The sequence below is a fragment of the Gymnogyps californianus genome, chromosome 11, assembly GCF_018139145.2.
Source record: "Gymnogyps californianus isolate 813 chromosome 11, ASM1813914v2, whole genome shotgun sequence".
Classification (NCBI taxonomy): Eukaryota; Metazoa; Chordata; class Aves; order Accipitriformes; family Cathartidae; genus Gymnogyps; species Gymnogyps californianus.
In genome coordinates, this window is record NC_059481.1 from 703,579 (window position 1) to 729,983 (window position 26,405).

Sequence of the window (26,405 nt, forward strand, 5' to 3'; positions counted from 1 at the left end):
GGCATCCACCTGCACCAGCAGGCACCTTGTAAAATGCCACACCTGGCCACCCACCAGCGCAGAGACCTCCTGGGAGCATTGGCAGAGATGACCCAGCCCCTGGCCCCTGGCAGGGAGGAGGTGGCAGCTACTTGGTCTTCCTGGAGCTGGGAAGCGATGATGCATCTTGCTGGGGGAAGCAGAGCATGATCCAGCTCAGGTTGAAACCAGGGACGCTGTGGACAGAGCAGAGCTGACAGCCTCTCCCAGTCATTTGCAAGGTTCAGGCTCTTCTACCAAAACCTCTCTAAGCTCACTCGTTCCCTTAAGCTTTCTCTCCCAGAAGGCCATATGCAAGTCATATGCACCCTCAGCAAGTTTGCCAACGACACCAAGCTGTGTGGTGCGGTCGACACGCTGGAGGGAAGGGATGCCATCCAGAGGGACCTGGACAGGCTTGAGAGGTGAGCCCATGCGAACGTCATGAAGTTCATGAATCTCATTAATTTCTCCTGAAATGAGAATTATCATGAATTATCATGAATGAGAATTCTCACAAAATCTCATGAAGGCCAAGTGCAAGGTCCTGCACATGGGTCAGGGTGATCCCAAGCACAAATACAGGCTGGGCGGAGAATGGATTGAGAGCAGCCCTGAGGAGAAGGACTTGGGGGTGTTGGTTGACGAGAAGCTCAACATGGCCTGGCAATGTGTGCTTGCAGCCCAGAAAGCAAACCGTATCCTGGGCTGCATCAAAAGAAGCGTGGCCAGCAGGTTGAGGGAGGCGATTCTCCCCCTCTACTCCGCTCTCGTGAGACCCCACCTGGAGCGTTCAGCTCTGGGGCCCCCAGCACAAGAAAGACATGGACCTGTTGGAGCGAGTCCAGAGGAGGGCCACGAAGATGATCAGAGGGCTGGAGCACCTCTCCTGTGAAGACAGGCTGAGAGAGTTGGGGTTGTTCAGCCTAGAGAAGAGAAGGCTCTGGTGAGACCTTACAGCAGCCTTCCAGTACCTAAAGGGGGCCTACAAGAAAGCTGGAGAGGGACTTCTTACAAGGGCATGTCGTGATAGGACAAGGGGTAATGGCTTTAAACTGCAAGAGGGTAGATTTAGATTAGTTGTAAGGAAGAGGTTCTTCACTGTGAGGGTGGTGAGGCACTGGAACAGGTTGCCCAGAGCAGTTGTGGATGCCCCATCCCTGGCAGTGTTCAAGGCCAGGTTGGATGGGGCTTTGAGCAACCTGGTCTAGTGGAAGGTGTCCCTGCCCATGGTAGGGGCCTTGGAACTAGTGATCTTTAAGGTCCCTTCCAACCCAAACCATTCTGCGATTCTATGATTCTATGATTCTATGACATCATGGCCACTGCTGCTGATGCTGAGAATTCACAGTAACCTGAAAGTCAACGACAGCCCTAAGATGTAAGCACTTTCTCCATGCAAGGCAACTCTGTACCACCTCTGGAGAAGCAGCACTAAGTACCGCACTAAGTACCGCAGTCCAGACCTGTGTGCACAGCTTTTCCCCTGCTGCCTTGGGGAAACATCCAGAAAAGCCAGTTGCAGGAGGACTGCCAGCACTTGTTATCAGTATCCATGATTTCCAAGCTGGAAACAGGCAGTAGCATGGACTAAGGCCTTGCTCATGACCCCCCAGCACCAGTCCCTAAGGCTGGCAGGTCCCATGAGAGCCTCTCAGATCAGAACCTGTCTGCCTTCTGGTGGGGCTGGCAGATCTCCTGAGAAACTCCAGCACACCCTGCGTGAGCTCAGCTGGTGGTGGACAGAGGGCTGTCTTTGCTGTCTTTGCCAGCGGAGAAGGGAAAGGCCCTGCGGAGGACAGCAGGTACCCACCTCACCAACAGAGCACAAGGGGGACCATGCTGTCACCCACAGACCCTTGGGCAACCAACCCAGTCCTCAGCAGGACGCCAAGGACAGCAAGGGGATGAAGGGCAGATGAAAGTACATTGGTCGTGGCACCAGCATGCCCCGAAAGTCAGTAATTGCTGCACCAGCCATTTGGCTTTGACACGTTGGCACAAGCTAGCATCCTCCCTTTGCCTGTTGAAACGCCTGTCCTGGGTGAGCAGCATGGAGGTTTGGTCCCCAGGAGAGGTTCAGGAGTTCCCACTCACTCCTGTGACCCAGAGGAGGATGAAGGGAGCATGTCAATCACAATGAAGCCCAGCGGATGACGCCCACCAGATGAAGCATGCTCAGTCTGCCATGCCTAGAGAGCGTGGGAAATGGAGGGAAGGGGAGAGCTGTGGATTCCCGTAGCAGGACAAATGCCCTGGAGACTCCAATCCATCTGCATCACAGAGGAAAAGCTGGGATTTCTCCTGTTTTGAGTGCCCCAGACCAAGGGAGCAGGACATTTTGGATGTATTTGGAGACACCTCTAGATTTCTATCAGGGGCTGGTGTTTCCCTGCTTTCCCTGTCCCAGGGGCCTGGGTTGCGGTAGCTGTTTCTTTCCTCTTGGTCTCCTGTCCAGCAGCTACACAGTCTGTGCTGGGCTGAGATCTGCAAGTCCAGCAGTGGCCTCTGCTCCCTCCAGGCATCCCAACTTGCTCCATCCTGCCTGAGGTGATCTCCTAGTGCCATCTGCCGCCTGACCCAACACCAGTGTAGGGTGGTGGTGATGCTCCGGGCCATCTCGATCTTCAGCCTCACTTGCAAAAAGAGCTGGACCAGGTAGCCCAGTGCCAAGCTCGGGTGGCCCCCCACTGCTCTGTGCCTAGTAAAGAGTGGAATGTGTCATCGCTGTGTCATCACTATTTCATCACATAAGACTGTTATATTTTCTTCTTTTTTAGTTAAATGAGTAATACCAGAAGCTATGCATTGGAAGAGGCACCCAGAAGAGGGGGATCTCCAGCCTCAGGGGTTTCCCAGGCTCGGCTGGACCAAGCCATGACTGGCCTGAGTCAGTGCTGGTGACGGTCCCACCACAGCCAGGCTGGGCTATGGACACCCCCCCCCCGCAAGCCCACCGAGATTCAATGTATTTTTGGTAACAATGCTATAGCTGACCAGAAAAGTAAAAATATTTTCCTCTATTAACTGAATACAGAGATTCTTTGTCTAAAGTACCTACACTCTCCCCATCCCAAGGGGGCAGGACAAAATCTATGCATGTTTTCTCCAGTGTCCCAAGCTGCAACCTCCTGTTAAGCTCCTGCTCGGGCAAGTGTCCTGGTTTCGTGTGCTCAGGTCTCGGATGCCACCTCCTGGCTTTCCCACTGTACTGTGCATCTCGTTAATGTGCTGTGACTCAACGCAGACCGGGAGGACTTTTCCCATTACACTATCAGAAATAACAAAGCCTTACTGGTTCAGAGCAGCTTTTATTCCTTGAGGATCTGACCCGATCCCATGTATTTTTGAATCAGGATGGAGGTACCTCCTCTAACTGATAACCCTCCAGCCACCCGCTCGCCGTTAACAATATTACAGGCTTTTGTGCAGGATCCCATTGCAGCAGCACCTTCACTTCCAAAGCCCCTCTGGGCTGTGATCCATCGCTTTGGGGGTGGGCCCTGGTACCTCTCACCTTTCACCAGCGGTTATTGTGCAGGGTGTATTTTGTCCCTACAAACTTATATGACCCCTGTGCAGTCTGTTATATATCGCCTGTGTCTTTCCGTGCTCGCTGTTTGGGGTATTGGCATGCCGTTTCCAAGTCTATACAGACTTCTTGCTGAGTTGGGGAATAATTTAACAAGTGGGTGGTTGGCAGGGGGATAGCAAAGGTATTTTTGGAGCTGTAAGACAGCGTGTTGATATCCGAGCCTGGCAGGTAGGCAAAACTCATGAGAGGGGGCACTGTGCAATAACAAAACTCAAGATAAGGAGCAGACAGCATGCTTTCTCCTCCCTGCTTGGTCTCCATCATTTCCTAGCTCTTTCTGCCCTCCTGGTGACGTTTCTGGCCTGGGTAAGCCAACTTGTACTCCTGCCAGCCAAGCCTGCCTCTTCCAGAGGTGTGCTACCAAGTTCATCCATCATCGAGCAGCTTGGCCTTTCATTTTATTTGGCCATGTGCTGCGGCTGGGCTGGGGCTCCACAGAGCTGGTGCATGTGCTGCTCTCTGACCACAGCAGACCTGCTCCTCATCCGCACAGGACTGGACCACGCACATTTGCCAGGGAAATCCCAGCAACATTACATGAGCTGCAGCTCCTTGGAAGTCAGCTGGGAGCGGTAGCTGCTAAAGCCTGGTGCCGCATGGATCTGGGGCCGAGACATCTCCTCATGGTTGTGGCCGTTGATGTCTGCCCAATGGACAAACAACTGGGAGACACCAGTGGTCTTCAACATGGTCTTCAACCATGGAAGCCTTCAGCCTGAGCAAGGAGGGATGCCTTGGGGAAAGGAGATGGTGACAGAGGCTCTTCTCCCTGCGCTGCTGGTGCAGACCAGCAGATGGAAGTTGCTGGGGTTTGCAGGAGCCATTTTGATCCTTTGCAAAAGCCGTTTGAATCGCTCTTCATTGCATTTGCCGTAGAAATAGGCTGAAGGCACCAGATCATGCAACCTGCACGACTGAGCTGCGTCTGGGTACCCTTACTCATCAGCAAAGGTATGCAGGACCACAAGGAGAGCATCAGCGCTGCGAGGCACTCCTAACCTCCGAGACAGGAGCTCTGCGGTCTCTTGTGATCAGCAGGTCCCTGGGTGAATGCAGGTGTTAAATGACCTGCCTCCTTTCCTACATCTCTGGTTTCAAGCAGGGGCTGAGTTTTGCATCTGGCCTCCCTGAAGACGCCCTGGCCTGCTGCGAGCGTGTCTAATCAGTTCAAATGGGGGCCCAAGCCAGCTCTGCGGCAGCTTGTCCAGCGCGGCTGTGCCGAGAGGCCTTTTTGCATCACAACAGCTGGATTTTCTGTTTCCAAAGTGCTCCTTGCTGCAGTGCCTGGACCACACGCCGTGGGAGAGCACAGCACTTTTGGGAGAAAATGGTCCAAAAGCTCCCAGATTGATTTATTTTTTGACCCACCTTCAAAACAAGGAAAAGAGAGGGGGAGTTTCCAGTAAAATGTACAATGAAAGTGTGCCAAAACCAGCCTTTTTCCCTATTCCTTCTTCCTCCAGCCCCAACACCATCTCCTCTCTTCTCTGGCCACTTTCTCCTACGGCCACTGCCCGACAGGTCCAGGCAGCGCCAGGGACCAAAGGAACTGGGTGCCAGCAACCTGCGCCCTTTTTCATGGCAATGCCAACGCATCCAGAGCTGCTCTCCACCCTGGAACTTCATCCGCACAGACCGGGGATATTCCCTGTCCCCAGATCACTGCCCAGAGAGCATCCCTTTGAGTAGGACACAAGCGGGAGCAGCCTGGGAGGGGCAGGGGCATTGCACACACGCATGAGCAGACACGGACGGAGGCAGCAAGCTCCCACGTGTGTGCACACACGCCTGCGCCATGCTCGCACCGGCCAGGGAGGGGGATGTGCGGGGACCCCCGGAGCAGACATGACCTACTTTAGCTCCGAGGCGAGCCATGTTGCGTGGGTCTCAGTGTAAAAGCTTAATAGAGCCGGGCGTAAATTATTCATTGCCTGGCCGTGTTAATGCATGTGCTAAAGGCTTTTTTTTTTTTTTTTTTTTTTAAATCTCCTCTATAATTTAAAGCCTTGCACACTCCCATCACCGGGCCCCGACTGCTCTCCGGGGTGTTTCCGCTTAGGTGAGTAGAGCCGTGAGATATGGATGGACCCGGCAGGGGAGAGGTGGCCCGGCAGGAGCCGGGATTCGGGCAGGAGCCAGGATACAGGCAGGAGCAAGCTTTGCCTGGACCACGGGCGGGGGGATCCCATGGGGAAGGGGCTGGCAGCGCTGCTCTGGCTCGGGCAGCCCGCGGCCCCGCAGCGAGTCACTTCCCGGAGCAGCAGAGCTCAGCCAAGCCCGTTCCCAGGCATGGTAGCCAGCGGGGCTATTTTTAGACCTGCCTTTTGCTTTTTCTTATTTTTTTTCCCTGCTCCTCGCCTTTGCTCAGCGCTGCCCTCGAAGCCCTGGGGAAAGAGGAAAACACTGATCCCTGGGGTGGGAAACTGCGTGGGAGGGCTTTAGGAGCACCCCATCGCAGGGACTCACGGAGCTGAGCCACGGGGACCCCTTTGGCACAGTGGGGAGACCCCCCGGCCACCCCACTGCCTCCAGTCCACCCGCAGGTAGCTCCCATTGTGACATCCAGCCATGCTTTCATCCCACCAGGACAAGAACCCCCTGCCCCAGGGCTGCAGTTCCCACAGCTGCTTTAGCAGGTACAGATAAGGCCACAAAAAGATGTCAGCAGCCCCGGCCAGGAGGAGCTGTGCAGGCACAGGGCGATGCTGCAGCTGCAGAGGACGTTTGCCTTCTATGGACATCTCTCCTCGCTGCACCGCTGGCAGGGAGGAACAGCGCTGGCACGGAGGAAAGGCCCTCAGCCCCCGCAGGCACGGGACAGGGTGGGGGCGGGGGCAGGAAACAAAAACACCCAAAAAAGCTCATGGTTGCCCTCTCAGAGGCCTCCAGAAGAGCTCAGCATCAACAGCCCCGTCAACACATGCCTGTGCAGGCCAGGACTCGCCCTTCTCCTGGGGGGTGGGGCGGAAAGATGCCCCAACCCCACTCATGGTCCTCAGCAGCATCCCAGACCAGCCTGCATCCTTTGGGGCAGGGCTGGGGGCCGGGGCATGGAGGGGAAGGGGTGTGGGTAACACCAAGCCTGAAGCATCCCAACCCAGCCCCAGAAGAAAACACACCAGACCACAGAAAAAGAGTCACAGCAGCCTCTGGGTATATTTTTTTTTTTTTTGGTTGCATTTCATATATTATCCAGTTTCACATTCTCATAGGATCAGCAATTATATAGCAACTTATTCTCAAATCTTTAATACAAGCGAGACAGCCATGGTCGTATAATACTTAAAGCACTTCAATACCAAGCAATAAGATGCTAAAACAAAAATTGCACAATTTCTCGTTTACTATGCCTGACTGAATCATTGTTACAGAAGACAACCCTTCTCGTTCAAGCTTTTAACTAAACATTAACTTATCTTACAGGATTACAATTTCTCTTTAATAATAATAATAATTAATTGCACACAAACACACAAGAAATTCTTTATGATGCATAAATATTTCCTTATTACACATGGTACAAAAATACTCGTACTTTTTTTTTTTGTTCGGTATTCCCATAAGGATGGCTGATTATTTGGCAGGACTGGATGCTCTCCAATCAGAAGGATGTGGAAAAAAAAAAAGAGGTTAGATATTTTACAGCCATTCTATATATAGAAGTCTGAAGAAGAAGAAAAAAATAATATAATAACCCTGACTTTAAAACCAGAGAAGAATGGATGAAAACAGAAACCCAGTGCATCGTACTTGGAAAAAAAAAAAAAGAAACATTTTTCAAATTTTTCTGGTCGTACTGGGGAGGGGAGGGCGGAGGTGGGAGAAGGGGTGAGACAAGGACAGTTAGTATTTCTCAAAGCCAAGTCTTCACCGAAGCAAGATGAAAACCTTGATGGATCAATCCGTTGGGCCAAGACCTGTTGCTAACGGTTACACAAACGCTAGAACAAACAAACTTACACTCACACATACACAAGTTAAGTGTTTTAATTCATGCCAGAAAACATGCAAAACCCATTGCCTTTCGTTTCCTTCAGCCGAGCCGCCGGGGCAGGGCAAGCCCGGGGAAACCCAGGACTGAGCCCCCCCGGCTGGGTTTCGGCACAGCCGGACGGCGAAGCTCAGTCAGGGAGGATGTCCTGGGGATGGAGGGAGGGATGGAGGGATGGATGGAGGCAGCGCACGGCTGGGGGCCGCAGCGGCTTCACAGTCCGGGGAGAGGGGATGCTGGCAGCCCCGGGGGGGGAGAGCGCACAGGGGCCGGGCGCCTTGTCCGCTGGCTGCAAACCAAACCGAGAGGAGTCTGAGCGATCGTCCCTGGCACATCCCTCCGCGGAGAGGCAGGGAGGAGGAACACAAGCCGAGGAGAGACGCTGCGGGAGAAGAGCGATGGTGAGTGGGGCTGGCTGGATCCGCTCCCCGAGCGGCACCCGCAGCTCTTTCCGCACCCTGGGGCTTGGTGGGTCTCCCTGCTCCCACTGGGGTGGATTTGGCCCCATCATCCATCAATGTAACCCAACTGCATCCTTGGGTGGATGCAGGGGGCTGAGCCCAAGCTCCCATCCCTCCTCCCCACAAGAGCCCAAGGAGCCCACGGATGAGCAAGACAAGGACCCAGCTCCAAGAGTAATTAATTACTTACTAACGAACTAACAAAACTGACGAGACTTCCATCCTTGCTGGGTAGCTTCGGAGGGAGGATACCAGCGCATCTGGAAAAGAAAGCCACGCCAGAGGTCCATGATCCAGGATTATCTCAACCAGAGCCCAAACCTTCAGCTCCTTCAGGCCATGTACAAGGTCCACTGAGCAAAGATGTCTCCAGCATGGCAAAGGAAGCTCCAGGGTGAGCCCCAAATACTACTCGAGTAGCATCCCAACCTGGGGCTGCACCATGCCGGCACTACCCGGCGTGCCAGCCCCACTGGCTAGCTCTGATGGCTCCTGCAAGGACAGGCTTCAGGCTCACCGCACTGGGACCCAGCCAGGTCCTCCCTCAAGGAGGACGGCAGGATCCCACACGTCTAAGAACGAAGCTAGCACTCCATCTCAGGGCTTGGCTCAACATCTCAAGTACTTTCTGCCTATTGGCATAACCAGAAGACAGCCCCCAAATTCACACCCATGCCTGGCCCCAGCTCACTACAACATGCAGAACACCACTGTTCAAGCTAGGAAAGCTCCTCACCACCAAGCTACCTATGAAGTTTGCCGCTGCAGAAGTGCATGCAAGGAGGGGCTGTTCCCCCCCAGCACACTCCCGCTCCCCAACACACCCCAAGTTTACATCTTTCCCCCCCCGTTCAGGCTCAGGCAGGGCAGAGGAGGCTCACTTTGGGTATGCAGCACCCCAAGGTGATGGCTGCTCTGCCCTCAGCCAGCAGAAGGAGGCATCTCAAGACCACACATTTAAACCAGACAACCTCTACCTCACCCGCATGGGGTAAGAACTGGCTCATCCACCACAGAAGAGACCCAAGTTTTCTAAGCCACAACCCAGCCATCAGAAAAGGCTCCAGGCAGACCACGTCATGGGAAGAACTTGGTAGAGCTGCAAACCAGCAAGACTTGGAGGCTTCCCTGGCAGGTCGTTGCTGCCACATCGACTGCCGAGGCCTGCTCCTTGCCGAGGAAGGGACTGCTGGATGGGGACCCAACAAGCAGACATGGGAACAGTAACTGAACAGACACTTTCCAGCCTGTCAGTCGATGCAGCAAGCTGGCAACGTCCAGTAGAATAGCATCAGACATCCAGATGCTCCCGTTTGGTCTGTAAGACCGGTACGTCAGGCTGGGCTGAGCTAGCAGCTTCATGCCTGAGAGCAGTGGGAGATGAGTCTGTGCCACTTGACTGAGCACGGATCCAGCAGCAGGAGCAGCTAGCGGAGCTCAGTCCTGCTGCTGTTTGCAAAGGGAGCTGAAACACAGCAGCCATCCCCACTCTTTTCCCTCCCCAGCTGGTGGGAGGAGAGCACAGCCTCAGTGCAGACAGGCACCGAGAGCAGCAGGTATGTTCAGAGCTCTGGGTACCAGCAGAACGATGGACTTTGCTCTAAGATGGGTAGAAAAGAGGCAGGAAACCCCCTAGAGCCCAGCGTGAACTGTTCCCCTTGCCAGACCATTCTGGCAAGGTTGTCCCCTTACCTGAACAAGTCTGGCTAGACGCTCCCCACCCAAGCACATGCACCACTCTAGGGCTGGGGGGGCGGGGGGGAAAGCAGTATTCCCAGACCAGCTCCAGCCCCTGTGCATGGCAGTCTCCCACTAAGAGGGACCCTTGGTCAAGGACAGGCAGACTTTCTTGAAGCAAGGTCCCAGGTCAGTTGGGCAAAGGAAGAGTTGCAGCCGTAGCCAAAGCATCTAGTTTGGCAGAGGCTTTACAGCTCATCTAACCCCTACATGGCTGTGCCCAGCAAGGACAACTCTGCCAGCCTCTTTCTAACAGGGCTCTTGCCAGAGTCTGGTCTCTCCTGCAGGCCGTAAGCATGCAAGAGACATCAAGAAAGCCACTCCAGGTTGAGATGACAGCTGGCAATAAGGGGGAAACAGGAGCTGGCCATTTTCTAACTACCTAGCAGGCAGCACGCTGCCCAACTGAGGCACTGGATGACACGTGCAATGCAAATCTTGCTGCAAAGTTATCCAGGAGTGGAGATGCAGACCCGTGTCCCCAACTCCAGCTGCATGAGACCTCCAGAAGCTGCACACAGTCTTCAGAAGAGATAGAGCTGAAGACCAGGACACCCAGAGACTCAGTGACAGCCCTTGGATTACTCTCCAAGCTATGCACATCTGCAGTGGTTCCCTTCAAACCCTACTCCCTTTACCTCTGTAAGAAGCAGAAGTCTGACACCCGATAGAAGTGCAAAGCCAGAGGCTTTGCACTCGCTCCTTCATGCGGAGACATGCAGCAAACTGCCAAGACCTTGACACTGCAGCCTCCTTACAGGAGCTGGAGGGGACAAGAAGCACACACCTCCCAGAAAGCACAGCCACCTGCGATGGCCAAGTCCTCCCTCCACCAGCACAAAGGCTGTGATCCCAGTAGCTGAACAGCCCCAAGCATGAGTTCAGGGACCTCAAGTCCCTCTTCTTCTGATGGCTCCTACCAGGAGGAGCCCTGCAAGTTTGCAGAGGCTCTCTCCTGGCAGGAGCCTCTCATCAGCTCATCAGGTTAGATCTGCTGGATCCCAGGCTCCTGTTCAGGCACCAGCACCACACTTGAGGTAGCTGTCTGTAGCCAGGTACACTGGGCTGGTCAGACTCCTTGCCAGACACCTTCACGAGGCAAGTCGGTGCCACCAAGTCAGCTCCCAGCTGGCCCCATAGCTTGTTTGATGACACAGCAGCCAGGTACATCCCAGTCAGTCCAGCCTTGGGCAGAGGGAATTGAGGGCATGGACGTTACCAAGACATTCCATCCCCAGTGAGGGGTCCCACCTAGTGCCATGACCAAAGTGCTGTCTTGGTGCCACACACACGATGCCCTCACTTCTCCGTTAGCCTGTGAGAGGGACCAGCTCAGTTGCACCCTAGCTCCCCAACCTGGGGCCACCACGCTGCTCGGGGGCATGGTTATCTCCTTGCACTGACACAGGCCAGGAAGGCTCGCAGCCCAGTGCGGGCAGCGGCATCACTGACACCTTACGGGGCCACCGCAGCAGCTGCCAGTGCAAGGACAGAGGTTACTTGCTCCCCCCGCCAGCCCTGTCACTGGGAGGTGCTTGCTCAGCAGAGCCACATCTCCTCAGCAGCCAGCCCTCCTCCTCCTCCCTGGCCAGTGTCTCCCACTCCACCACCCCTCCCCTCCACAGCTGGAAGTAGTTTCCTCCTGCCCAGCAGCAACAGGAAACTCCCCCTGCCTTCACAAGGCTGCGAGTGCTTAACCCCAAGAGCTGCCTCCATCCCACACCGGGCTCGGCATGAGCAGCACAGCTGTACGTAAGCAGGCACAGCAGCTGCACACATGCAAGACAGCCATCCCCCACCCCACTCCCCAAGCCTGGTGCCTCTTCATCCCCTCCTCAGGGCGTCCGAGCCAACTCCTGCCCCACACACACAACCCACCCCAAGCCTGGCCAGAGCCTCCAGCACCTCCAGTTTCAACAAAAACCCTGCTTTTCTCCTAAAACATGCACTGTTTGTAGCTCTGGCACTAATAAACCTCCACTTCTGATGGACCACCTCTCCTTGCCTTCCTCCTGTAGGTCTCTGATGCTCGTACACGCAAACCCAGCCAGCCTGACTCGCAGTGGCCCCACCTGCCAGTAGCACAGCCCTGCAGGCAGAGGGGCTCAGCCTGGAGGCTGGCAGGAGCTCATGCAGATGCGATGATCCTGGGTACAAGCCAAGGGTCTGACATGCTGGCAGGGTGAGGGAATGACCTGCCAGGTCTTTCAGCCCTCAGAAAGATTAAGAGCTTGATGGGATGAGGCAGGAGACAACCCCTCACTAGGAGAGATGTTTCTGAAACCAGCAGAAAGCACTGGAAGAACCAGATAGGAGGCAGCAGCAGCTAGCCAAGAGGACATGCTCTTTAGGACAGCAGCACCTGCCAAGACAGTTTTCTCTCCACATCCCTCAAAGTGTCTCAGGCACCTTCGTTTTGCCAGGGAGTAGAGAGGCTCTGCAAACGGGGGGCTCCCAGAGCCATCTGGAAGAGGAGACCAGCACCACAAGAGGCTGCATAGGGTTGTCCCAAGAGGATTGCAACCCGGCAGGCCAAGCCAGAGCACTTCCCTGTAGGGAGTTGTCCTGGTTTCAGCTGGGATGAGACCACGACAGGAGCAAATTTCTCTGAGGGCTTTTGGAAGATCCATTATCTCTCAAAACACTATGTCTGTCAAGGAGGAAGCTGCAAGAGTGAATGGAGACGTCCAACACTGGGCGAGGAAAGCAGAGCAAGGGAGGCTTTTACTGGAAGAGACTCAGTTGTTTCTGGAGCTGCATTAGCTCACAGTTGGAAAGGGGTCTGGCCACACCACTGCAAATATCTCCTGCTCGCCTGCCCGTAGGGACGAGACAGACACCACCAGCAGACTGCAGCCAGCCTCGTGCTGCCGCATTCAACATCTGTCCCAGAAACAGCTGGAGAAGAGAAATTTGTGCCTCTGCCTGCCACCTTCCAGAGGCCAGGTGAAACATCCAGAAGTGAAGAGCCTCTCCCTTGCTGCAGCGCGAGACCAGCACTACCTAAAAAAATCACAAAGAGATGATAAATGGGGCAGATCAACACCCCATCAATGCTTCACTCTCCTTGTCAAATCCTCCACCGTCTCTCCCAATTACCCTCAGAATTTAAGTTTCCTATCTTGCCCACCATCCTTATAGAGAGCGATTCCTTTGGCAGGAAAGAGAGGGGGGAAGGGAGGACTGAATACACAGATCCATCCTCAAGCCACCTTTAGCTTGGGTGGCCTGCCTTTCCTCCTTAGTTACTTTTAGGTCTGCTTATCTTTGCTCTGCCGTCAGCACCAGCATCTTGTGGAGCTCAGAGCTATCCCTACAACTGGAACAGACCCAGCCACCTCCCCAGGTACCAGAAAGGCTCCCTGTGCAGGCGGGGACAAAGCACTCCGTTGTGCTCCTGGGAGCTGGTAGAACCCCAACCAGCATGTTCAAGAGCTGCATCTAGTTACCAGGTGCCGACATGCAGAGTGGCATCTTCAATTGTGCTGCTGAGACAGCCTCACCCTGGCAAGCCACGAGCACTTCCCGGTCACCGCTTCCCCCAGGCTGCAGGTCACTGGGTGCAAGCCCTGGGCAGACTACATGGGTGGCCAGCAAGAGCTGCTCTGCTCCAGCTGGAAACACACCTAATGGGAACACGACCCAGGGCAGGCAAGGACAGCCCACAAAAGGTGCGCCCACAAGGCGCTAACGTCATCCATTAGTGCTCTCTGGACACACACTTCCAGCCTCAGCAGCAGGCACTTCACCCAAGCCACCCGCTTCCAGGGACCTTCAGGGGGCTGGGTTGAGGACATGAGCATCCAAACACTTGCATGCTGTGTAAGACCCAAACAGCTCAGCCCACCACCAAGAAAACCTTGCTGCAGTCAAATCAAGCACACACATCTCCCCAGGCAGCTATGGGGAGGGAGAGCTGGAGGATCAGCACATCATCTCATACCACGTCGAGGAGCATGCAGAAGACGACAGGCACTGATCCATCCTGTTGCTTAGAAGGAGTGTTTTAACAGGCATCCATCCAATGCCTTGTACCCCTCTTGGCCTTGAGGCAGCTTATGCAACAGCTCGTGGAGACATACCCATCTCGCAGGCCGCAGCAAACAAGCATTTCTCCTTTTCCCAGAGCGGAAGCAAGTTGCGCTGCTTCCCTTTGGGTTGAGCTAGCCAGGGAGAGCCAGTACTGGCCACAGGTCAGGAGGTCACTTCTGATGGCATCTCGGTCCAGTTCACTCATCAAGTGTGATTTAGCGAGAATGGCTGCTCAGCAGGTACCTGGAGGAGCTAAGAGCATCTCCTGCCTGCTCTTCTCTGGCTAGGAGGAAACAGCTGGCTCGGGGAGAGCTTGCTTGGGGCTGCTTGGCCAGCTACACCAGCACTAAGTCACTGGAGTTTAGGAAGACACCATAACCGTGGAAGTCTTGAAGAGTGCTTCACACCTCCAGGAAGCATGGAGATTGCCCAGAAAAAATAATCCTGGGAAGTCCTACATGACAGCCCCAACAAACAGGCAACAAGTCATTAGGCACAGAAAATCCATCACTCTCCAGCCTCCCATGCCAGGGAGGGTCTATCAGACCTTAGCTGCCACAACATGAAGTTCAGGAGATTTTGCAGATGGGACCATGAAGTGAGTCCAGAGGTCAGTGGTGCACAAAGGCAGGATCCCCATTGTCCAGCAGATCCACCATGGTGGCCATTGCTTGGCTCTCCAGGGCTCAGCCAAGCTGCTGGCACCCAGGTGGTCACACACCCAGCAAACAGCAGCATCCCAACAGAAGGCAGTACTCGAGGAGGAGCACAGCACCTGAGCCTACCCCAGCAGATCTTCCCCACGCTCCCAGTTCTCTAGGGCCAGGACCAGATCACAGCCACTGGGATCTGCCTCATGTCCATCCACAACAGCAGCCACCGCTCAGGAGGTCCAGCTTGCTCTGAGCCAGCCCAGGCAGCAAACAAGAGGGAAAGAGGTTTTTTGGAGCACTGACCTCTCCTTCCATCAACGGGATTCTGCCTCAACTCAGTGCTGGGAAGCCTCAGGGGCTTCGACTCAGGTGCTGGGCTCTTGCACCACAACCACATAGCCATGATCTAGGACTGCTCCTTCCACCCACCACTCGCTTGGACAGGTCCCAGCTTCAGAGGCCCACCTCCACCATCTCCTCAAAGCCTCCAGACAAGGCTGCTGTCAGCAGCAGTAATGTGGATGCTCTGAGGGCACCTTGGGCAGCCCACCCCCAAAAGGATTGGCATCCGTGAGCTCTCAGTCCATGACCTGCTCCCTGCCTTAGAAGCATCTACCACAGACAGTCTCCTGGGCTCTGGGTACCCAACACGTCAGCCTAGCCTCCTACAAGCAACATGTGGTAACCACCACCAGCCTCACCCATGTTCTTATGAAACAATCCTGCATCCAGCCCCTGCTTTCCAGGGCAAGTCCTGCCCTCAGGGGTGCTGCCACAGCTGGAAGCATCTCTTTGCAGAAGAGCTCCAGGAGCATTGACAGCCCCTGGTGTCTCCTACTGCCCACCCAGAGCCTGGCTTAGAGGCACTCCAAAACAAGTGGTTTCACATCAGAGACGCAATGCAGCCCAACTCCATCACACAGGCAATAGATGAAACTGTTCACAAGGTCCAAGCAGAACAAGACAAGCTGTATCATTGTCTCTATGCTTGTGTCAAGCTCTCCCCATCTTCCCAGGAGACCAACTCTGCACATCTTTGCACCTCTCAGTCTTCCAAGGGCAAAGGCAGACCTGGGGCCCCATCTTTGATGACTTCTTTCCCCAACACCACTACCACACAGAGACAAAAGTCTACCCAGAGCCACTGCAAGGAGAAGTGAGCCAGGACTCCAGTTCCTTCAGTTAGAGCCGAACACAGCAACCATCCTCCCTGCCAACCAGTCCCATGCCAGGCCATCTTCCCTCTTCCCAAGCTCCCCGTTTCCTACACCGCTCCCATCTCTCCCAGGCTGCCGATTCCCTTCGTTACGGCTCACAAGACCTGTGTCCTGCCTGTGATTTCAGGTTGCAAGAGAGAAGCCAAGCTCCGGGTAGGAACTTGCTCTGTTTCCAGTAACTGGAGAGGAAAGAGGTGAGATTAGACCCATGATTAAGGGCAGGGTCTGTCCCGGTATGCAATTCTGGAACAAAGTGACTGGCAAGTGCTGTTGTCTAACGTGCCCGCTAGAATTTAGTCGTGTGCTATCACTATCACGTCACTCACCTCCCCCACCGTGTGCCAGGAGTGAGGTCAAGGTGTATTTCTGGTTGCCCTCGAAGGGTCATGGTTGGGGAGAAACCAGGTTTCTTTCATGCCGAGTGGCAGGGTTGTCTCTGCCTCGGCTCAACCGGGCTGCTCCCCTCCCACCGGCGGGACCTGGCTGAGCCTGGCTCAGCTGGGAGGAGTTGATGTAAGATGGTGCCATGCTGTGTGCGCCATGTCATGTGCTGCCAAGTTGGAGATGTGGGTTAGAAAGAAGGCCTGGTATCTCATTCCCCAGGCTCTGGTGGGTGGATAGCGTGAGGCCCATGCACTGGGTTGCCAAGGAGATATGGGCTACAGAGATGGGCAGAAGCTTGCAAATCCCATGGTGCACCTTGGAGGAGAGATGGTTACCTTACCAGTCTTTCCAGATGTGGCTGCCATCATGCTTAACACTTCTAGGAATGGAGCTGTAGTACAGCCACTCCACTAGCTGCAATAAGGCATCACTAGGGTGTCCCATCTCCAGGGACAGCTCTGAGCTTCAGGGCTAGCCTGCGCTGGCATCATGGCTGGAGTTCACTAGGGACATCAAAGGAGGGATTTGAGAGAGGGTGGGAGGGAGGGAAGGCAGATGGGACAATCTAAAAGTCAGTGGAAGCCCCACAGATAGAGGCTCTCAGGGGTGCAGGGTCAGGCCACAGTCACATCTACAGCAGCCTGGTGCCTGCCAGGAGCATCACCATGGCACGGCGGCTTGGCGGTGCCGGGACCAGCAGCCATCCGTCTTGTCTGCGAGCAGCTTACCGATGGCTCCCAGTGTGCGAGCCGAGGCCAGGCCAGCCTCACGCCATCTCCTGCCCCTCATGACTCCTGCCAGCCCTCTGGGCAGCTCTTCAGGAGGTTGCATAGGTGTGTCACAGAGGGCGGCCCCTCCTCTCCCGCTCGCTAACCAGACTTGAACACAGAGCTGCGAGAGGACGAGCACTTCAGGTTTAAATCTTTTGCGACAAGCTCTCAGTTTAGCTACAGCCTCCAACTTCAGCCTGCTTCAGGACTGATTGCTATGGAGCTGCTACAGCTCCAGCCATCCCCATGAACATCCTCCAGCCAACACGAGTCTCGGGAGGAACAACTGCAGCTGACCTGGAGAACAACCCACATGTCCACCACCCCGCCAACAAGGCAAACCAGCCCCTGCCAGTGAAAGTAGAGGGCTCAGCACACCAAGACTAAGGTTACAGCTTTTAGCCCAGTTTGTGAGCAAAAGTCAGCTCACTGACTCGCTCCACCCTGCCTCAGCTCTGCAAGGGAGAGGGCTCAGCCTAGAGACCGGGCAGCTCAGAGCTGCCAGCCTGAGTAATGTTTAACCCCATAAAACTTTATTGGTAACATATACTGCGCCAGAACGTCTCCCTGCAAGGTCACCGCCGGCTCAAGCACAACGCAGCAAGGAGCAGCTGTAACTGCTGGGCCAGCCCAGCTGCTCTTCAGAAGAGAGCTGGGCCCAGCCATGGCCACGGGCCTGGAGGGGCTACACTGGCTCCCTAAGGCTTAGGGGCACGTCACCACTTATGGACATCCTTGGGCAGGGAGTCCTACCTATATAGGGAGCTCCCTGGAGCCTGAGGGTCATTCTTCAGGCCAGAAGACCTCTTTGAAAGCTAGTACCTTGCCAGCTGGAGGGCAGGAACTAAGACCCCAGAAGGAAAAGATCTGGCTGAAGGCCTCCTTGATGCCCTCCACTTTAGGAGGGCAGAGTTTTTTCTCCCCCACCATGCACCATAAAGTTTTGGTGTCTAACCCTTACACTCAGGGTCCCCATACAGTCACTGATGATCATCCTTGGAGGAACTGCAGTAATCGTTTCACCTCCCTCAACCACCTCAGCCAGGCCAGAGGGTTTTTTTTCCTGGTCCTCCCTGCCAGGGGCAATTCAACTGGCAACAGCCCTTGGCTCCACCACCCTACACACAAGGGGCACGGAAAGGAAGACATCTGCTCTCCTGGGCTACCCAGGAGCAGAGCCCACTCCTGTAGTTGTGGGCACCATCGATAACTTTTGGAGAACACCAGCAAGCACAATGCTCCCAGTGAAGGGCCAGCCTGGCTCTGGAGGCCCTTGGCAGAACAAGCCAGTGCCTGGTCCTGCCCTGGGCCCCACATACTTCTTGCCTACCCTGCGGGAGCTTCAGCCCAATACTAGCTCACCAGTAGAAGGACAAAAGCAGCAGAGGCCTGCAGGTGTGTGAGGGGCAGGACAGACAAGCCTACACAGGCCAGGAACTTGCATCCCCTCCACTGCCTCCGTATTGGATTTGGGAAACAAACTTGGGTTGAAGCTGGGCAGTTACAGTCAAGACACTTGCAGGAAGCAGGAGGATGCCAACGGGCCAACTGAGCTGACCGTCGGCTGGGTGGGCAAGGTGAGGGGGGACAGCTCTTCTTCCTCTCAATTTAAGCAGGGAAGAGTGGAGCTAAACACCCTGCTTGGCAGGGCAGAGAGCAGAGGTTAAGCCCTGATGCTCTGAGGTCTAAGCCCAGAGTCCCACTGCCCTAGTCCCCCATGGCACTACTACAGGAGCAGAGACTGAAGCAGGCAGAGCACAGCTGGCTTCTAACACCAAGCAGGGCAGGGACAGGGGCTCCAGGTTCTCCTGTACAAGTGCTCCAAACCAAGCACCTTAACCTGGAATTAGGACACTACTTCTCTGTTTTGGCTTTCCCTTTGCATTTCCATGGTTTCAGGGACTTCATGCTCAGCCAGGGTGTTGCTCTCAGTACATTAAAGCATTCCAGTTTCAGACCAGTACAGGCATCCCTACACCTCTAGCTGTCAGCAAGCGTACCCTGGGACACCAGGCAGCTGGTTGCACCACCACCAGCACTTCCAGCGGCTCGTACACAGAGTGACCCTCTCTAGCCTGCATCCAGGGTGGCTAACACCACTGTCCCATCAGAGTTCCTCGCTGTGGCAAGGCTCTGATCACTCATCTCCTGCAGGACATCCTCCTCCAGCCTCAAATGTATTTGAGTCACTTGGCCCAAGGGGGTCCCAGCTGAGCCCCTCAGCTTCAGCACCGAGCTAAGCCTGTTGCCTTTGGTGTGACTTCAAGGAGGACATTTCGTAGCTATTTCACTTGCTGGCAGGTAGTGTTTCCTCCCAGCAGTCCCACAACATGGTTCTCTGGCCACAGGGACCAGCAAAGCCAGCCAGAAACTGAGCCCTGACTTTCTCCCATCTGCCTGCCTCTTGCAAGGAAGTGGGCTGGACCTGCAAGGTCAGAAATCATCATCCAGCTCTGACTGCTCTCGGCCACGTAGACCTCTCCCCTGCAGTTTGCTCAGGGCTGGGGGGCCCCCCATGCACTTCAGCTGGGAGGAGGCTTTGCCCAGGAGCCAAGGTGCGGAGGCCAGGGTCGAACCAGCCAAGCAGAGACCCACGGGAGCAAGCACCGGGGCAGGGGAGAGAGGAGAGCCCGGTTCCTGGCAAGGGACGTGGGGAGCAACTCACCTGAGCGTGAAGAGCAGCGGCCGCAGCAGCGGCCGCCGGGTACGTGAAGGCGGCATGGGGGATGGCAGGGGTTAGCTCTGTGGTGTACAGTGGGTAGGGAGCCCACGCTTCTGGGGACGCTGGAATAAGAGCCGCTCCAGTCAGGTCATCTAGACAGGAGGATACAAGGTGACAGCATCTCAGTAGCTGGCCCCAACAGCCTGCTTCAGATACAGGCTCTGGATTTCCAACCCCAAACTAAAGCTTTGCACTGCCATCTCAGTGAGGTATAAAAGTATAGCACCCCTGCAGCATCTCTGTGACCAGCCGCTCCTCTGGCCTCCCAGCCCTGCCAAGAGAGGCCAGGAACATGCTCTGTCACTGCTCAGCACCCCACAGGGGCTTTGGGCAGGCTGGTTCACACACGCAGCACAGGGCTGGTGCCACAGGATGGCAGGACAGAAGACGGGGCTCTCAGCACCACGTTATAGGCTGCCCAACGAGCCTCAGCAGGGCTGCTTGCCCCACCAGCTAAGTTGAGGTGCGTGGCACAGCACTCATCCTTTCTGCTTCACACCTAGGGATGGTTTAAAGGACTTATGGTATCACTTGAGCTACCAAAACCAACTCTGCTCTCCCAACACTTCTGGTGTTGGCCAGAAGCCTTACCAGATGCCTGTTATTCTCCTGCAATCCTAACATGCTGGCCTTCCTGCAGCAGGTAGATTTCAGCCAGAGCATACATGGGCATGGTTTCCTTTCCACCCTGGCAGCATTCCCAGAGTTGGGCATCTCCCAGGTTGGACCAGCCATGACCTCAAAGTCCCTCTCAGCATACTCACAGGGGTCCCGTGCAATGAAGTGTGCGCCCAAGGCAGGGTGGATATTGGTGGGGTTTGGCGTGGCCATCAGCTTGCTCTTGGCCATCTTTGTGTTGGCTTTAGCAAACTCTAACCGCAAGGTCTGGGGGTTCTCTGGGTCGAAGCGTATGCCCTGTCACAGAAGAAAGCACAGGAATCTCTCAGAGGTGAGGTTTCCAGTCCAAGCACAGGCTGTGTCTATTCATGGAGCAAAGCCCAACCAGGGAACCAAAGCCATCACGCTGCAGTCACATGCCCAGATTTTTGTCACCTCACTGCAACACTCAAGCTCCCACATGCTTCTATTTCTATGTTTAGCTGGCCTAGGACCACTGCTTCCAACATGAGGGACACAGTTCTGCTCCTTATATGCAGTTCACCAACCAACACAGCAGTGATGGCTACCAACACTGGTCAGGAAAGATCTGTCTGCTGGAGCTGGGATAATCTGCGGTGCTGCTACATCTACTGCCAGCCTGGGCAGAGACACTAGCACATGCCCCAGTGCCCAAGGCAAGGTCTGCAGCAGAGCAGAACCAGATCAACATGTCTGGCTGCTTAAATCCCACTAACTTCTGCAGGCCCACATGAGATGGAGATCATTTTGGGTGTGCCTGCCATGCTGACCATCCTCAAGTCTTTCTTGAACTGCAGCAGTTTGGAAATGCTGTGAAGGTGCTAAAGAGCCTGTACCAGGCAGCTTTGGCCCTGCCTCATGCCCTGCCATGGAAACAGCAGCACGGGAAGGCTGGTTTCCTTCCTTTCTGAAGCAAGTACCTTCTGGCCACAGAGGTCGTGGCAGGCCAGAGTCCAGGACAAGGACCTGCTCTGCTGAACTGCCACACGCTTTTCATCAGGCCATTTGGTAAGCGAGGCTTTAACAAGGCCACTAGCACCAAGCAAGTCCTACGGCCACATGACAGACCAGCTTTGCAATGAGCCCACTTCACCACCCACATACCCTGGTGAGCTCGACCTAGAGCCTCAAAAAGCTGATGCTAAACACACATTGAGCTCCACATGCCTCATTAAAACATTAGAGGGTGTCAACTGGGTATCGCCCTATGCCTGTATAGGCCTGGGAACCACCTATGCCTCCAACACCTCTCTTCTCATCTGTTTGCTAAGGGTTGGTTTCCCAGCAAAGACCTGCCTGCTTCAGGTACTCCAAGCCAAGCTCAAGTCAAGCAGTCACACTAGGATGAGCCCCCACCTCAGTGCAGACAGCAGGAGGAAAAGCTCCTTGAAGAGTAGCGTTGGCCGCACATCGACACACATAGGTAATCCACGCTCATTTGAACAAGGGGGGTGTCTCTCAGTCCACAACTCTTCCCCATGCAGGGGGGAGCACTTAATGGATAAGGAACAGGATTCACAGCCTGGATCCTGTTATCAGAGGCCAACTGTTGAGTAGAGGCGCATGCCGACTTGAGACAAGAAGTAGCTGTTCTTTCCCCACACCCTCAGAGGCCCTGGAGCAGTCTTCCAGCAGTCAGAAACTACACCTACACTAAGCGTGGGACAGTTTGCATCCATTTGCTCAGGCTGATGTCAGCCTTAAACAGCTCTCCTGCTTCCCTGGTGGGATGCTGCAGGACCATTTAGCTTCCATACTCAAGGGCACAGCTGAGACACCCTGACCCTTCCTATGCTATGGACAAGCCAAGCATCACTCTAGCCCACAGCTCCAGGTCTAGCTACAGCAGGGCGTATGGAACCCAGACCTCCCCAGGGCCTCCTGGTACATTGGGTACTCACATTCAAGGCGTTCTTTGCTGCTTCAGCACCAGCCCGGCTGTCAAAGGTCACAAAACCAACTGGCTAAAAGAAATAATGCTGATTTCAGTTTGGAAGCTTCTTTCAGCTCCTCAGACTACCCTGCCACCCCCTCTGCCCCAGACAGCTTACAGCAAGCAGAAGAGACCATCTAAAGCTGCAGAGGGCCTTCAAGCAGAGTTTGAACGGTCTTGGGTCATCGGCCCAAGATTCCTGCTCTGTGTCTGCTCCCACCACACCAAAATGCTTTGGTATTCCTACACGTGGCGGCCCTGCTCACCATGGTAGCCCCCAGCGAGGGTACCCCCCCTTGCCCACAAGGGGAACTACTGCCTTGATTAGGATGGGACTGGGGAAGGTTTCTGGCAGCACAGGGTTTGAGGCTGAAGCATCAGGTCTCACCCAGCCCACATGGCCCTGGGCAGCAATAGAAGGTATGGAGCCATTCAGCACATGCTGAGAGCTTGGGGCCACCAGGACAGGGGGGTAAGCAGAACTCAGCTGTATACACAGTGCTGAGCACAGACAGTGCTTTACATAGTGAAATGGTATCTGTCCCCCCTCCCCTCCCGGCATGTCTGATTTTCTAGCAAAAGCCAAAAATACTCAAGCTGGAAGAAGGAAGTACCTGCTTTGAAGTTAGCTTGATCAGTGACCCTTCATAACCCTGCAGAAGGGAAGAAAACAAGTCAGTGTCAGGTTCCTGAAGGAGCCAAGCTACAACCAAGACATGACGTGACAGCTCTAGGAGTTCCTGTAGCACCAAACCCTTCATAAGGCAGGGTTTGCAGCAGGAGTAGGTACACTAACACTTCTCTTCTTTCCCACCAAAAAAGAAGACTTAAGATTAGATTAAGGGCAGAGCAGGTATCTTAGCTAGTCCATTCTGGTCCTTCAGGAAGAAATCCCATTTTCTAGCTCTTCTTCAAGCTACTAAGATGAGCACCCTGCCTGGCTAGTGCCTAGAGAGCACAGAGCACCCTGTGCTAGAAGAGTGCAAACAAGGGAACCCCACTTCCCCCAAGGGCAGCCTATGTGGTGACCTAGTGAAGGATGGACAGTTAGGGGATCAGGACACATCCTCAAGGAATGTCTAGTTGGGCAGCAGGGCTGACCAAGCAGCCTTCATCGAGCTTGGAGACAGCATGATTTCAACAACAGGCTCCAGGGGAGGTTACCCAGCCGAGTGCAAGCCGTGGGATACCATGCTGGTTTCATACCAGGTTCCCCAAGCTTTCACAGAAGACCCACCTTCCCACTTCATCCTTGCTTCCCCTCTGACAGAGATCTTTTCTGCAAGGATGGCCATGAGACAGCATCTTTCCCACCAAAGACCGAATTTGAAGACCTTCTTACCTTGAATGGTCGGAAGAGTAGGTAGAGCTCTCTGGGCTTGATATCCACAGGAAGGCCACTGACAAACAGCGTCCGTACCTAGGAGAGAGGTCAACGAGGTCTACTGAAAGGAGATGCTTAGTACCAAAGCGGGACTACAGAGCACAGTTCAGAAGCTAGGTGCAATAAGAGTAGGACACCTTGCACCAGAGGTGGCCTTGCAGGCCCTAACCCTTCCCTACATTAGGGGAGCGTTGTCCAGGATAAAATACACCCAGTCCTTTCCTCCCTGCCACAAAGGATTTAGACCTTTACAAAAATTCAGTCTCTAGCACAATAATCTGGGTTGATTAGGGCATGGACACCAGCCCCACAGTCTGACTGGACCTTGATGGCTAAAACTTGAAGACTGCTAGAAGACCATACACTGCCAAAAGCACTAACACAGTTTGACACTTACCAAAGGTCCAGAAGAGACCAGTACAAACCCCAGTCGTCTCTCTAGCTCTTTCTACAGATCATATACTAGATCTTCTTTCCTCAGCCCATCCTGGCACTTTACTTCAGCCACTGATTCAAAGACAGCCCTCAGTTTTGAAAAATACCTCACTGCTACACTCACATCATTTGACTTCTGCAACAGCCCCAGAACATCATTGGGAGGGTGATTTTTGGGTCCGTCCCAGCTCCTTCACCAACACACATCAGACCCTTCATAAGTCGCTCCAAACCAGCTCTTACAGCGCTTGTTCTATTGTGCCCAGCCAAAAGCCAGCTGTGCCGCACCAAGTCCATGTAGGCTGCTGCTCTTTCCAAGCTGTAGAAGTCATGTACCAAGTCCAAATGCACTCAGCATGTATAAGCAAAAATACAGTACCAGAAGAAGATTTCAATAGATAGTCTCTTGGAATTATCTATAATAGTTCACATGAATAGCCAGGAAAAAGAAACAGTGCTGAAGGCTCATGGCCTGGGACAACTCTGCTCAACAGTCAGACCATCATGGCCACCTTCTCCCTGCACTGGGAGACATTGGGCAGCAGCCTATTTCCATAGGAAGCAGCATGATGAAGCGGCCAAGACTTCTTATAAATGGGAAGTTATGCACAGAGGTCCCCAAGAGACTAGTCATCATGAACAAGGACCAGGAGACTGCAAGCACAGCTCAGCCAGCACTGACAGGTAGGCAGGGCAATTCAGAAGACTATGGGAATGAGATGGAGCTCTGTGTTCCTCGCTTTTCATTGCATGGGGATGCCACCCACTGAGCCGGTCCCAAACAAGCCACGAGAAGGTCATGGGACAGCACTGATGCCCAAACGCTCAGAATGGCACGACACAGTGCCAGACGCTTTTGAGCTGCAAAACATGCAGCAGGACCAGGAGCCCTAAGCCAGCACCCATCTCCTGGCCTGTTTCCAGTCTGGAGTGACCCCATTACATTTGCAGGGCAGAAGCACTCTGCTCCCACATTTTAGTTTTTGCTCAGCCATTTCCCATTCCCCAGACAAAGTGGGTTGTATCTGACACCTCGTTAAACCTCTTTTGCCACCAAAGCAAGCAGCACATGCTTGCCCTGCTCCTGGGCTGGAGGCAGCAGCCACCTGAAGACACAGGAGCATGCAGCAGAGCCTCTGCACCCTGTAACTCTTTGGGGGCAGCCAGATTCAGACTCCTCCAAGCAGAGAGGTTTCTCCCATTCACATGAGAAAACACACATGTCCTTGAGCTCCTGTGCCCAAGACAGTCCTGCCAGGGCACAGAGATACCCTTCACATCAACTCAGGGGACAGCCTTCCAGGATGGACATGATCCACGTGATCATGAAAGCCATGGGGTCCTCTGCCCCTCTTGTTCTCCATGCATGCTGAGACTAGGTGCTGCCACCACCCAGTGAATGCCCCAGTGGGCTGCTACTACACTCCATTAGTGTGCAGAGCCCTTCTCCAGCCTGACATATCCCAAGACTGCTGCAAAATGCAACCACTGAGCATCCTTCCCTCCAACATGGCATCCTTCCCATCCCCTCTCCTGATCCCTCAGTATGGATGGCCCTGCGACACACCCCAGCTTTTGCTTTGCCCTGTCTAGGCAAGCATGATGCTATCTGGAGCACGCCAGAAACACTTTCCGTGCCCAGGCTCAGTCCTGCAGTCTCCCCACCCAGCCCAGCCCCTCATTTGATGCTTCGATGCATCACTCCAGGGCCACCTCATGCCCAGACAGAGCAGGCAACAGCACTGTCTCTCTGCTTGCTGGCTGCCTCAAAGCCTTTTGCGCTTGCGCTTCAGCGTGAGCTACATGGAGCGCCTGCAGTGCATTCCCAGAAGACGCACGGCCATCTCTTGCAGGGGAGGACTGTGCAGAGTGTGGTGGCACACATGTGCCTCAGCCATGTGAAAGCACCATACCTTTTCAATATTTCAGGATCTGAGTGTGCTCAGACCCCAGAATGGATGTTTCTTCCAAGTAGATAGAAATCTGCATCCCTGTTGGGTCTCTAAATGGTCCCATGATGTGTTGCTCGGTAAGTCCTTGCGACAGGCATGCCAGAATGGAAGATGCGCGGTTGCTCAGGGAAGGGGAAGTCAGCTACTCAGAGCCCTTACAACAGCCTGAACAGAGCAACGCAGGTGCCTAGGAAAGCTCTTTGTCAGAGGCAACAAGCTCCTAATGCCAGCCTCGGAAGTTGCTGCCAAGGATGGGAGCAAGAGACCTCTCACAGGCCAAAAGCTTCCCTTGGCATCCAGGTCCAGTCTGTCACCATACACGGCATTGGAAAGGGGATTCCAGCCAACCCAGAGCACCCGCCAAGGGCTGGCATCGCCCCAAAGAAAGCCTGGGCAATCCCAAATGCCACCAGCTAACATCTTCAAATAAGGTTTCCCCAAGGGTCTCAAGACAGACTAAGGAAGGTCCCTGCTCAGAAGAG

The 26,405-nt window shown here is 54.5% G+C and overlaps 1 protein-coding gene across 2 annotated transcripts in view; it reads right to left on the reverse strand.

Annotated features, from left to right (window-relative positions):
- Nucleotides 1–6,745: 6,745 nt before the first annotated feature.
- Nucleotides 6,746–26,405, reverse strand: part of RBPMS2 (RNA binding protein, mRNA processing factor 2) — a 30,493-nt gene continuing 10,833 nt past the window's right edge. Inside the window, exons 2-8 of one of the 2 annotated variants that reach the window (XM_050903166.1) lie at nucleotides 23,495–23,572; nucleotides 22,767–22,805; nucleotides 22,121–22,183; nucleotides 20,345–20,495; nucleotides 19,524–19,672; nucleotides 8,256–8,325; nucleotides 6,746–7,986 (exon numbers count right to left, since the gene is read on the reverse strand). In XM_050903166.1, the coding sequence (XP_050759123.1) occupies nucleotides 8,263–8,325; nucleotides 19,524–19,672; nucleotides 20,345–20,495; nucleotides 22,121–22,183; nucleotides 22,767–22,805; nucleotides 23,495–23,572 (543 nt within the window). In that variant the 3' untranslated portion in view covers nucleotides 6,746–7,986; nucleotides 8,256–8,262. Of the gene's footprint in view, nucleotides 7,987–8,255; nucleotides 8,326–16,542; nucleotides 16,592–19,523; nucleotides 19,673–20,344; nucleotides 20,496–22,120; nucleotides 22,184–22,766; nucleotides 22,806–23,494; nucleotides 23,573–26,405 lie in introns of those variants that run through there. The other variant, XM_050903167.1, reaches the window with a different exon arrangement.